Below are 14,086 nucleotides of genomic sequence, written 5' to 3' on the forward strand. Positions count from 1 at the left end.
AACTGCTGAGGCACCATGAGACAGCGCGGCTTATTAAAACTTGCTCACTGGGAGGAACAACTTTCTGTGCCCGTCTGTGGTTGTGTTGTGATGCCGCGCCGAAGACGAACAAGTGAGAAGTTGGAGCTTCAACACTTTCCACTTTCATAAAGTCACAGGAGGAACTTGGTCTAACTAGGTTGTCGCTTGAAAAAAAGAAAAATACAGCGACAACATATTCCAAATTGAGAGCCTATTTTTAACGAGATAAAAAGCCATTTTCTAATACACTGCATCCACTGTCGCTACATGTGTCGTGAAGAATGTATCCATGTTTGTTTTTCTCAGCTCTACACACAGTCGTGTCAGGTCTTGGGAACTTGTCAGATATTCAGTTTGTAGTTCCCTTGTAGAAAGTCTCTGGGGAATCGCTGCAGTCTCCCCACCCCACCCGTCTACCCCCCCACCCCGTGTCACCAGCCGCGAACAAAGCCGCCATAGTCAATTCTCCTAATTTCACTGCAGCCTGTCGAAATCCCGTTCTCCTTTTCTCCTTCTCTTCAACAAGTACTTTATGCCGGGATCAGTCAGGTCTGAGTCGCCCCACAAAAAAACCTGAGGCTCTCGCTTCATCGTCTTTCAGCGCCGGGTGTGACACTCCCCAACTCCCTGCCATTCAGACGCCCGCACCATGCAATTTGTTTCCATTTGTCAAACAGCAGTATATCCATCACAAAAGGAAACGCTGGCACGACAGAAAGTTGGTGAAAAAACATTTGTCTCCTCCAGCGGAAAAAATACAAAATAAAAAAAGGCCCCGAGACTACTTATTTATTGGCCCGTGACAAAACCACCTTAAACAATTTACACCACTTTCAGTCGTTATGAATACTTTTCGCATTGTTCTTCTCTAAACTGACGAGACAACTGAATGCAGCTTGTATCGTGTCCTCAAATCAGCACCGACGTATCACTTTTCTCTTAAAGTGTGGATGTTACAGCTTGAATTCATCATATCATTCACCGCCGCCACATTGTGCTGACTCTTTATTTTGTGTTTTATTTCTTTGGGATGAAACTTCATTGTGTGGGCTGCCAGGTTTTCTCAGACACAATATTTATTAAAGCCATATCAGCACTCTGCTGCATTGCTATTTACACACCTATTCAGATATGTCTTAAAATGGCAGCATTATTGGGCAACGTAGGAAGGTATCTGGTTAATAATACTTATTGTGTAAACTTTGTTGTCCCCATTCTTGCGTGGGCTGTTATCGAGGGGAGAGCTGAGAGGATATATGCTGACTCTGATGTAGATAGTGCCACGAGTATTCCTATTGTGGCAGCTGCCGTGCGGTGCGGTCCCTGATAGGGTTCCGTGTGCTGTCAATGCTGTGTCAGGTGCATTAGCACCTCGGAGACCCATGATGCTCCAGCTGCTCTGTGCCTGCGCCTCGATGGGCCCTGGCCGCCAGCCTGACACCCGACACAAAGTAATCACAGATCACAGCGTTTAATCACTGAAACAAGCACTCCAGAGGACCCCACTGTCAATATCCCACTCTCTCATTATCTGTTTGGATTGCACATCCACACTGTCAGATAAACAGAGTGGAAAATTAAGATTAAAAATATGGTAATTTCATTTCAGGCAGCCGGCTCCTCTCACTGGCCCATTATGCTATTGATTACCCCTTGAATTCAATTTCTCTTTTCAATGTAAACTTTAATCTATTCGCAAGCCAACAATTCAACTCCCGAGGGGCTATTTGAGAGTAAGTAACCATTTAATATGACGCTGGCTGAAGATTCACTGGCTTTAATGAATTGTGTAAATCACTCAGCTTTTAAAGGAGCTGGTGTCCTGCAGTTCACAACCCAAATCCAGGCCTGGTTAAATGCTGCCTTTCACACCCGGCTAAGTGTTTCGCTGACAGCCATCTCCGAGTGTGTAATCACCTGCTCTGCTCTTGTCTGTATGAGCGCAAATTAAACAGCTCTTGTCTGTTTGAGCTGGCGATGAATAAAAAAATTACATTGTAATTAGAATTTAATAGTCATGTCGCGCGACACCAGCCTGTTAGAATAATGGAGTAAATAGCAGCACAGTCTCTCCACCGTCAAACTAAATTAGAAAATATATAAATAAATCACTTGACTCAACACAATAATCATCGGGTTGTTTTTCTCAACCACTCACCAATTTGTAGCATCGCGGTCGAGTGGTCCAGTTGTAATCACCGACCTGAGGCCAGCACACACCATTCAGACAACCGAACACAGGGTGAGCAACAGCGGGAGGAAATGGTCAGTGACTCAGCGTAAAAAGGAGACAACAATGTTGTAAAATTAAAATGAAGACAGCACAAAAAACATTGGAAATACTAGTTTATTAGAAGTCATTTAAATTTTCATCTTCTGTAACCACATATTCATGAGCAAGGGCAATAACCTTTAGCAAAACAATTTGCGTTTAAAAAACATACACAAATATGTAATTAATTAAATACACAACTATAAATAGCCATATTGAACTTCACATTATTGCCAAAGTTGAAAGTGCTACATTTTCACAGCTAATTTATTAAAAGCTTACGTGGGAAAGTTGATTTTACACTGAAACAAAACAATAAAATCTGCCACAGATTAAAACTTCTGACCCCACGTCTCCTTGTAGACATTTTTACTTTACTGCTCTTTCCTGAGGTAGACAGAAAACCACTGTGGTCAAAGTGCAGGAAGACAGTGCAATTACAGAGAATCAATAGTCTGATTAAGGCACAATGATAATGACTTAAAAACACGGCTGTCTCCGCTCAGTTCCTCCTTGTCTTGTCAAGCTGTTTTGCCCAAATGATAAAAAATAGACCCTAGTTCTTTGCAAGAATAATTTAAGCCACTAATAATTCATTGCACCAGGGTAAACACACCCGACATCTGCACTCTAGTCTGCGCCAGTGCAGGAGTGAAGTTACCCAAGAGGCCAGAGCGCACATAAATAAACATTGTGGAGAGTGTGATCGATAAACAGCCATGCGGTGATATGCTGTCAATAAAAGGCACAGCCTGCCTCGGATACTCGCCTCTTCTCGGCTCCACACTATGACAATCGAACGCGGCACACACTGCACTACGTCTGCTGGAAGTCTCAACACATCTGAATGTGTGACTGCACAGTGAAAGGAACTTGAGTGTGTCTGGTAAAGGATTTCTGGTCAGTGATGGCCACAGCGCCTCTCCAAACCGTCAAAGAGACGTCTCGAAGATGACACAGATGTCCTTGGCACGGCACACATCTGTCAGCCGCTTTTTGTTCGCGTAAACCTGGAAGTGTATCAGGGGGAAGAAAGTGTCACAGAATACAAGCACACGGTCCAATCTTAAGCTACGATCTGTTACGCTGTGTTTTATGACAGATCCAGTCAGAGGCAGGCGAAGGGATTTGTCACTCGTCGAGGCGTGCAAAAGTGGCTTATTTAGCCTCATAAACAACTGTGAAATTCCGGGGAGAAAATATCAGAGATAATCACCGAAAACTATTTGTTTTATTGCAGTTAATTTTCCCCAACAGTGGCTTCTGAGCCGAGCTGCGTGATCATATTTGGGGGAAAAACGGTCCTCAGAGATATCAGTGTTTGAATAAGTGTCGACAAAATGCTTGATTTATTCACACAAAGCAGCTCAGACAAACCAACGATTTCAATAAGGGAAAGTTGGAGGAAAAAAGAGGTGGAACATGTTAAAAAAAAAAGAAAGAAAACAGGTTGGCCACAGCTATACTGTCTTCTCCGAGATTCTCTTTCAACGTGGACAAAGGAGCCAGAGGTTGATATCAGATTATTGAATGTATTTAAACCTTGACTGACAACTATAGAAACTTGACACACAACATGTGGACCATCTCAGTATTTAATAAGTGGTGCTAGACAGTTATGGATGCGGCGGTAATCTGATCCGAGGAGAGCAGCGTACAATAAAGAAAGGAGAAACGTAAGGGCTCGAACAATGTCACTACCAATCCGCCAGTGTGCAGGGTAAGACGATACCAAATAATACCACAGTGTGCTGAGTCTTTGAAATCAGTATTTTACTCATTTCACTCCTCTGGCTGAGCAGATACAGTTCCGCTGATAAATTTGTGCGAGGGACAGAGAGAAAATGAAATGATGCCCACTTTTTCTTATTTCACAAAGACCTGTTTGAAGTTGCAATATGGTATCTGTAGTCCCAGACAGATGCACATAAAATGGAATTGAACAATGAATAGCCGCCTCTTATCTGTGCAGTGTCTGAAGGGGAAATACATCACAAATGAATTTCACAGGGAAGAAATATGGACATTCTCCATTACAGTAATCCCCATAGAAAGTTTATCCCGAATCGCGATGAAGTTAAACCCAATATTTCAAAATAGATATTGCGCAAAGAAAGCTGCTTTTCTAGAATCATCTCCAAAATGATCTCGAAATTACATTATGAGGAAGAAAGATTATACAGAGAGTTTTGGCGATAGCATCGACGGATGTGAATCTACAAAGGGGACAATCTCCCTCTTGAAATTAATGTTATGTCGTCGCATTCCTCCGAGTAGGCACTTTAAATTAAAATGGTAATCAAGTGTCTTTGCATTGTCAGGGTTATGCACATCTTCTGTCGCCGTACTGTGTTATTTTGGAGGTGAGCAATGAAGTCTGGGGTTAGAGGGAGAGTCTGGGATTAGTGTGCCTCCACTGGGCTCTTATTTAGCCACAGCAGCTCGTCCCGGGGACAAAAGGTGGGTGTGGTTACCTGTTTGGCTGTGTGCAGCAGGGAGGCGGCCTCAGCTCGGCCTGTCTGTTGGACCATCTGGTAAAAGAGCCCATCCTGGTTCTGCAGCAGCACATATGGCTCGTCATACTCCCGGATCCGGCCGGCGTCCAGAACCTGCAATCATACGGACAATGCTGGGTGTGTGTGTGTTTGGTGTGTGTGTTTGTGTGCCTGTGTGAGGCACACCACCTGTATACTTTACTTCTGAGAAAACTGACATTTCAGCTGTTTCTCTGCTGAGTGATGCATGCAGACGGTGCAAGATGAATGGGGGGAAACAGCAGCTCTGTGCACCCCTGAACCATCCATTTTAACGTGACTCATCCAATGGCAAACACCGGTGCCTTTCTCTGCTCGCGGACAATGAGCGTCGCCTGTGAGCAGCGTGAAAGTCGACTGCGCTGACTCCGACAGACTGAAGATCAGCCGTGATTTAGCCGTGTACTTATCCTGGCATTTCAGCGGCTCAGGGGTGGTCCTCAGTCAAATCCAACAATCACACCTTTAAGACACTGTCGAAATAACCATCATTTCAGTGTCAACGCGCGCTGTGCAAACCACACAGAGAATAGTGCCAGTTCAAGCAGTTTGGAAAAAGACTGCAATTATATCACAGACAAATTTTAACAAACTGGCTCCCTTTAGCAGCGGTAATGAGCGGTTGGTTATCATTAACGCACGGTTTGAGGGAGTGTTCAGTGTTAACTTCTGCAGCTGTTGAGGAACAGGATAGGAGGAGATAAAAGTTTGCATCTTGGAAAACCATCCGAATGTGGCACAGCTTCAAATTTGGAGAAGGCGCATCCCAGTTTTGTCCGCCCAGAGTCAATCCGGGGGCGTTCAACACGGGTGGAGGTGTGAAACATGCCCTGCTGTGTTGATATTTGACTTTCCTCAGCAACCCTCTCGGTGACGGGAAAGCCGCCAGGTCGTGCCCCTGTCCGCCGCAGACGCTTAACAAATGCCGCCACAAATGGCACTAATTGGCACCTCTGCAGGCAGCGGCAGGAAAGGGCCAAAGATCAAGTGGTACTGGCGCGGGCTCAACGAGGGGCAAACGCTGTGAGGGAGGAAATCAGCCCAGCTGTTGCTAAAACGGGCGAGTGAATTAAAATCCTGTAAGGGCGGAGTAGAAAGCCTCCGACGGTGATAAAAAGAGGTGTTTATAAGCTCTGAAGCTCAGGTGTGTTGAATGTAAGTGAATACAAGGGACATATTTTTGCAAGCTACTTCACAGTACTCGGCAAATTCAATAAATAGAAGCTCAGTTTGACATGAGAGGGTTTTACAAGGACGTTCACAGACATGTATGCCCAGAGAATGTGATTTCCTTTCACATACGAGCGACGCAGCAGGAGATTCTCCGCTCAGACACGTTCACAGGAACAGAGCAATCTCCGGAAAACATTCAGGCGAGAGATGGGACCAGGTTAGAGCTTTTGCTCACATCACATCAACACCGGCGTCTAATCTCATCATCTTTCTAAATTGACATTGAGATAATTTGTGGGTTTTTCTTTCAGTTTTTTGGTGTTCCAGAGAATATCCAGTTTTATTCTCACATGGGCCTCACTTGGACATTATCCCCGAGGGCCTGGCAGGAGAAATTCAGACGGCAACGGACTCAAACGTTTCTGTTTTCACATACAGCTCCTCATTCTCCGAAGAATGATTATCCGGAGTTCATTGCAGGTCTTCTCAAACAATTAGGAAGTAGCTAGGGGGACGTTGTTCCTGTTTGCCCTCTGTCATTGGTAAAAACTTTCCACAAACCCAAAGGTGAGTGGTCTCGTTTTATAACACCGGCTGTCGTGCAGTGGAAATTTCCTCACTTACCAGTATTCTGTCACAGTCGATGATGGTGTTGAGCCTATGAGCAATGGTGAGCACCGTACACTCCTGAAACTTGTCCCGGATCGTCTGCTGGATGAGGCTGTCAGTTCTAAAAGGGAGAAGGGAACACAACACCTCAGCACTAAACAAAAAGAACAAACTCTCTTCCTATAGAGCCTTGGGCAGGGATTTTACTCTGCACAGAACAATGGCTCATCAGCGCTGAGGTATGTGCAGCAGTAAGCACACAAATAAAGGATGTGACAGGTCCACAAATTTACAAAGACGGATTCGGTTTGTTTTGACTCGTGTTCTACATATGTATTATAACTAGGTCCGATTATCTCCCATGTTGATGACCATATTTTCATTTTTCGGAAGTCGTAATAATGGTTTTATTGTTTAATGTCCATGTTACAACAGAATTTAACTAATTGATGTTCATCCGTCACTCACTGAAGAGCACTGGTAAGATGTGCGCTCTGAGAAGTGATTGTTCTGCTTTTATAATTCAATCACGCATTAACATTAAGTGGAAATAATTATTTTATATACTCAGTTTACACCAAGCAAAGTACATTATACTTAATGTGTGTTTTCAACCTTTCATGAAGTGTTTTATTTCACCGATTTATTTACGCAGACGCTCAGTCTAGTTTTACGACTAGTTTGTTTGAATGACTCTACAGGGAAGTAGTGGTAATGGTGCTGTTTTATTAAATCCAGATAAAAGCATGGGTCATGAACCGCACCACTTTACAGTAAACAAGCAACACAACAACTCAACTTGACTTATAACGACGTAAAATGTTTCTCTAATACTCTCCAGCGTTCCCTGACCTTGGGTCCACGTTGGCTGTGGCCTCATCAATGATGAGGATGCGGTTTTTGCGGAGGATGGCCCGAGCCAAACACACGAGCTGCCTTTGGCCCACACTGAAGTTCGAGCCCGACTCCATCAGCAGCGTCTCCAGCTTATTGGGCAGCTCCTCTACCACAGCCTTCATCTGCACCTGTGGAGAAGGAGAGCAGAGCCCCAACCCTTCATTACTCCTGAATAAAGGCTTCCTGTGGGGATGTCTTTAAAGAGCCATCCAAACACACCCATTAACCGCCTGGCACAATGCAGGGCCAGGTCCACTGATGACCTTGGCCAGTGCTCTCTTGTGGCCAGCCTCTAGCTTTAATCCAGGCCACCAAACCCATTCAGAGGCAGGACCAGGAGCTGAAGCCCTTCACTGTGGGGGGAGCCTTCATCCTGGTTGGCCTGACTGCCCAAACACATCTCCCCCAGCACTTTCAATGGTTCCCAGTTACAAGCCGCACATTGAGCTGGGCCCCATGGCCCTAATGGGATTTCCCCCCATGACTTGTGGCGAGCAGGGAGGCTGAATGGCAGCATTGTACAGGGGGACAGAGGGATCCCCCCTGGGCTGGCGAGGGGGAATCATTCAGAGCCACGCTGGAGTACCTCTTGGAGTGCATTCCACAGGTCCTCATCTGTGTGCTGCCTGAAAGGGTCCAGATTCTTCCTCATGGTCCCCGTGAAGAGAACTGGGTCCTGTGGATAAATGGATATCGAAAGAGATGGCCGTAGCCAGTTAAGATAATGACAAGGGGGAAGATGTATGAAAGGGTTAAGACAGGCTTCATAGAGCGTCGTTGGGCAATGTGTGAGGGGAAGATGCTCACAAAGGGCTTGCTACACTCGGGAGATCTATTCAGTGCTCGGCGCAACTTTTCTTGAATAAGTTGATCTTTTTACTTGGAAAACCAAAAGCTTGTGCACCGGTGTTGGCGGTGAATAGCCGAGCGAGGTTCGTCTGAATATATGCCAGAAAAACGTGGCATCTCATTTCATACAGTGGCTGTATTAGAAAATGATCATCTCAAAATGTGTGCTGAGATAAGTCAACAGGGGTCAGCACTGGTGATGAAATGGTTCCTGACAGTTAGTTGTTTCTTTATCTTTAACTACGGTGATTATCGTGGTGATTTGAGTGGCACTGTAACGGCATGAGCTGCTAGGGCTCCGGCCACAGTAAGCAACTGTTAGAATCCACTGTCACCAAATTGTGTGTGCTTAACAACCGGCTATTTGTCGTGATTCTCAAACATTCTGGGTCGACGTCTGCACTTAAGGGTCGCCGTCAACCTTCACTTTGCCTGTTTTGTGTTGTTATTCAATGTGTCATCAACACCTAACATCGGATTTGTTCACATACTAGTGCCGTGCCCATTTGAAACCTGGCTGTTTGGAATGAGCTGTTTCCTTGGACTACATCAGAGATATTCATCAGCGAGTCAAATTCTAAAATGTACTGTCACTTATTTATCATCTGTGTTGTAGACGTTGTGCGCAGAGATTTTTTTGTAGAGTCTATAGCGCAGAGAAAAGTTAGAAATCTTTGTGTTTTTGCTGCCTGGTTTATCTTCAGTGAAGCTGATCCAGCTTTTTGCACCGATTCTCTAGTTTTCAGGAAATTAAAGGATAATGAATTAGCTTCATTACTGTTTAAATGTGTGGCTCATATAAATGATTGATTCAACTAGTGTTGTCATTCACTCCCTGTCAGCTATTTCAGAGGCCTGCTACGCAATCGACACAATCTTCAGACCCAAGTCCACATTTTCTTTAACTGGATATAAAACATTGCAGCAACAAAACAAACTTTGTGCTTTTACATGGTAGACAAATTAAAGTAATTTCACCAAGTTTAAGTACAGCACCAGTTTGTGTATTGGTTTAATAATACCACAATAATACAATACCGCAATAATACTTTACATCGTGGTAACTACAACCGTGACACCAAATCTTCACACCATTTCATCTCTAGTAACCACACCATTCGATTTAACCTCATGAAAGGCCAGCCTCAGTTCCGAGACAGCTTGGACTTTTACAGATATGTATTTACGGTGAGCCACAAACCTGCATCAGGTTTCAGCCACACAGCCATCTTTAAGCGAGCGCGTAAAGCTCTTTATTACAGTGCAGAGGAGTTGACAGGCACCGTTCCAACAGCCCACTCTTGTTTGTGGTACACGTGATTATCATGTCGGGATTTTTATTTGTTAATCCTGTTCCGATGTTGATTTACTGAGCATTTACTGCAGATCATTCTAAAGAAACCTTCGCGTGTTGTCTTATTGTACAGAGCTGCGGCAGATAAGGTTCTCACGAGGAATCGTTTTCACATTGTTTTATCTGCGAACAAATACAGCTGGACCTACCTTTGAAACATTTACAACTGCTAAATGGTTGTAATGACCACTTGAATAAAAACTTTTATGATGTGTGACAGCGTATATCAAAGCAATGGAGGTGACTCAAGGCAGCAAGCAGCTTTGCCTGAACAAAAAGCGATAGGGTTCTATTGTATCCTCATCACAGCCAAGGCAATGTGATAATTCCAGCTTACCCAAGATATGAATCTGACCTCATAATCATGATAGTAAATGTTCACCTGGCACCTGTGAGATTAGACCAGCAGTAAAAGAGTAAAGTGTACAATGGCTCTAAAAGGTTCAGCGTCCTGCATTAAGATTACGGAGCTACTAGTCTGAGTGTGACTCACTATCCGCACCTTCATCTCTGCTCTCGTACAGGTCAACTCGAAGCCAGGGTTGTGACAGCGCTACAGTGGAAGACTGCATTTGTGTTATGGCTTGACTCAGGAGGTGGAGCGGGTCGTCCACTAACCAGAAGGTCGGTGGTTAGATGCCCCGCTTCCCCTCAGTCAACATGCCAAAGTGTCTTTGGGAAAGACACTGAAACCCCTGACAAATGTGCCGTCTGTGTCTGAGTAATGTGTGATGGAGAAAGTGCTCCGCATAGGTGCACTGTATGAATGTGTGTTTGTATGGGTGATTGGCAAAACTGTACTGTAAAACACTGAGTAGTCATAAACACTAGAAAAGTGCTTTACAAATACAGACACACATTTATAATACAAACACCTCCAATAGAAAAATCATGTCTCAATAAACCATCTTTTTATAGCATCAAATAAAAATACCAAACTTGCCAGGGAAAATGAACAAACATCAGTTGGATAACAACTTCCTAAAATGTCAGAAACCGTCCTTGAGAAAAGTTTGACTTTTGTCCAATTGACTTAAGTCCAGTTTGGTCCCACCCGCTAACATGGAGGAGGCAGGATTCATGATCTGTACCGCACCAAGCCACCGGTTGTCGATCAGGGACGCTGAGCAGACACCTTTGTCTCTGCTTGTTGGGAGAGTTTCAGACATGAACTTCGGAGAATGTCCGCAGAATTGGTAATTTTGTCTGACGCGTGTTAGAAACACACTCACCCGCTCGCGGCGAATCCTAGAGGGATCTTCCTTCTATGTTCTCACATCGTCTCATTCAGACATTGTCTTTTGTTTTTTCTAGGTAGCCTAAGAAACTCTGGAAAAAGTCAGCAGGCTCACATACAGCCTATCTGGAGAATGTCCAGAGAATGTCCGGAGAGTTCAGCGCATTTCTGAAAGCATTTGCACAGCTCAGCTGAAAGCCAGGTCTGTGACGGCAATTCACCGGAAGTGTGGAGCACACGAATTTATAATACACACCTCAAATACAAAAACATCATGTCTCAACAGACCTTCATGTAGGTCAGAGGACTCAGGACTAGCTGCTCTGTTTCCTCCTAGAAAAAGTGCATTCAGCTTTCAGGACTTCATCCCTTCTACCTGTGTCTGTGAAAATGTTCCGCCTCCTTACTTCCAATGAGCTTTTCCCTCTGTCACAGAAATACCGCCTTGTCATTAAGCCAGCTGAAGTCCCAATTCAAACTAGTTTTGTGACACACTTTAATTGAGGATTCAATGTTAGGTCGGGGGAAAAAAACTGCTTTCAAGCACAGCTTTCCATAGACCGATTATGTGCTCCAGCAATTCTAAGCCCTCTGTTTGCCGCAGAATTCATTTTTTAGTAAGTCATTCCTGAGGATTCAATAGAAAATGAAATGGATCCTTTTTTAATGCCATATGTTAATAAAAGCTTATCATAATCAAATCTGTGGGTGGCACATAATGGAACTCCTCACTGGCGATGTATAGCATACATATCACACTCCTCGTGAAATAGTAAAGCAACCGGCAATTTATAGAGATTTTTTTTTCTCAGAGTGAAAGGCTGAATGAATATCGCTTTATCTCTGACGTCTGGCAGAAGAATAAAAGGCTTTCAGGTGAATGTGAATGAATGCAAGAGACTTCTCTCTATATAAGTTTGTAAAAACTAAGAACACAGTGCAGAGAAACTTGACTCTTCTGAATGCTGTGAGACTGTGTCAAGGAAATCCGGTCTGTGATAGAGATTGGCACGCAGCTGAAGCTCTGACTTGTAACCTGCCACTTTGTGCGAGTCTCCCCCTCAAGGAGACACAGTGGGAGTAAACAAAATCACATCAAACACACATCACATCCATCTCGAACTAGTTTGGACCAGGAAGTTAAAGTTTATCTTAAGTAGTAGCAATGCCAGAAACCCATCAAATCCACAGCCGCAGCCTTAATGAAACCGTTTTTGGGGCATCTTGGCGTCACCCTAGAAATGTTTGAGACTTGGACTAAGTGACGGCGTACAAGGGGACTCTGACTGTGAGGATGGGGGAGACTTCGTCTAAGCAGCTTTCCCATGTTTGGGGGGTAGAGGGCTAATCCTCTGTCAGGGATGGGGGAACTGCTCTCTTCACATTACAGGCCGTGGGAGTCTTCTCCCTTCCCTCCACTCGGCTGACACTCACCCGCAGGCTGGCATTTTCTTAATGCCGTATCAGTTTCAACAAGCGGAAATAAAGTTAAACTGTCTCAAGGCATCCGTTTGTCTCACTTTCCGAAATCCCCTGAGTGATGACTGTAATTCTCCTCACTTGTTTTAGCTTTTTAAAAGCCAGGCGTATAAAAAGAGAGCCGGAGCATGAAGGTTTCTGTCACCAGTGTTCATCTGACATCGCCGACATTTCTCAAGCGTGAGACATAACAGAAGCTCACAGATGTCAAGGGAAAAGTCCAGTCGTTTCAGAAAAGGTACAAAAGGGTGATGGCAGAGCTTCCTTTCTGAATAAATGAGGATATCTATCAGCTGAGACAGTGGCATTTTAAGAGTCACCTGTGGTATTATGGACATTTTCTGGCGCAGAGTGTGCAGACCGATTGTGGAAGTCAGAACGCCGTCAATCCTTATTCTTCCCTCAGGTTCTGCCAGCCGGAACAAGGCAGAGATCAGGGAGCTTTTACCGGCACCAGTGCGTCCGACGATGCCAACCTGCAGTGGGGAGATGAGTTATTTTAAAATCTCTTAAAAAATACATCAGGGTACATAAAGAGGAAATATTATTGTTGAGCTCTTTCAGATTATTAATGACACTAGTGCTTATTAAGTGTCATGAACATAGACTGTCAATAAAGATGGTTGCATTGTCTCTGCTTCCTCCCACTATCCAGAAATGAAGCCAAACATATCTTGTAAATGAACGCTGCCATCTTAGGCATGATCACAGCCTGTATATAAAGACAGACGACATAACAGTTCCCTAAAAGTGAAGCCAAAGCGTCTCGTTTGCCCCCTGGTGGCTGGCTGCAGTATAGGCCATAAACCCTGCATCCACCATTCTAGCAGTTAAATATGTTTTTTTAATGATAGTTTCTGTCACTTTAAGATGTTTTTAATCACACTGATGTTTGTTCAAGTGTTTGACACAGGACTTTCATCCCCTGTTGGCTACTGCGCAGATTTGGGCTTCTAATGAAGTCATCGGCACAAGATATATATATATATATATATATGGGACATTCTGTCTTCATGTCTGGATAGTGGGACGAGGTGGAGACGAGCCATTCATCTTTATATACAGTTCATGGTCCTGACACTAAGGGACAGTGTCATGTGGCTAAATGGGAACACTTGAAAGTCAGGCTACTTGAAAGATGACAATTTATATTTAATTTCATGTATTAGAAACTATGACCAGTCCAGAGTACTGACAATAAGCAAAACTCTGTTGGTTGAACCCAGTGAATAGGAAAGGTCTCGATAATTGTCACTTGTTCAATAGAGCTGCTGATGCCACACACTGCTGCGTGCCAAGATATAGGCCTGTTATATGCCACGACACAGCCAACGGGAAAACCTTTGTTTAGACAGTGGATTACCAACCACATTGCTTGCAGTACAAAGACCCAATGTGCTCATAACATGCCAACACAAACAGAAGGTGCAACACACCTCTCGCACACAGCTTTGTCCCCTTCTGCCCACTGACCTTTAGAGTGGAAAGGATCAAGATGTTTAGGACTGGGTTTGTTTCTGAGTTAGTTATTCAAAATGAAACTTATAGACTGGGATCAAATCATTTCCTCTTCAAAAAGGCAACAATGACAAACCACTGGGTGTCTCCATCTAGTTCTAGTGAGAAACAATCTTGTCCCAAAGCCAAGACGAGAAATACCA

General features: G+C 44.1%; 1 protein-coding gene across 1 annotated transcript in view; it reads right to left on the reverse strand.

Annotated features, from left to right (window-relative positions):
- Positions 1–3,225: 3,225 nt before the first annotated feature.
- LOC133021734 (ATP-binding cassette sub-family C member 4-like) overlaps positions 3,226–14,086 on the reverse strand; it is a 37,788-nt gene continuing 26,927 nt past the window's right edge. The window contains exons 26-31 of the mRNA XM_061088698.1: positions 12,746–12,901; positions 8,093–8,182; positions 7,462–7,634; positions 6,625–6,730; positions 4,768–4,902; positions 3,226–3,303 (exon numbers count right to left, since the gene is read on the reverse strand). Coding sequence (XP_060944681.1) covers positions 3,226–3,303; positions 4,768–4,902; positions 6,625–6,730; positions 7,462–7,634; positions 8,093–8,182; positions 12,746–12,901 — 738 coding nt within the window. The remainder of the gene's footprint in view (positions 3,304–4,767; positions 4,903–6,624; positions 6,731–7,461; positions 7,635–8,092; positions 8,183–12,745; positions 12,902–14,086) is intronic.

The sequence above is a fragment of the Limanda limanda genome, chromosome 16, assembly GCF_963576545.1.
Source record: "Limanda limanda chromosome 16, fLimLim1.1, whole genome shotgun sequence".
NCBI lineage: Eukaryota > Metazoa > Chordata > Actinopteri > Pleuronectiformes > Pleuronectidae > Limanda > Limanda limanda.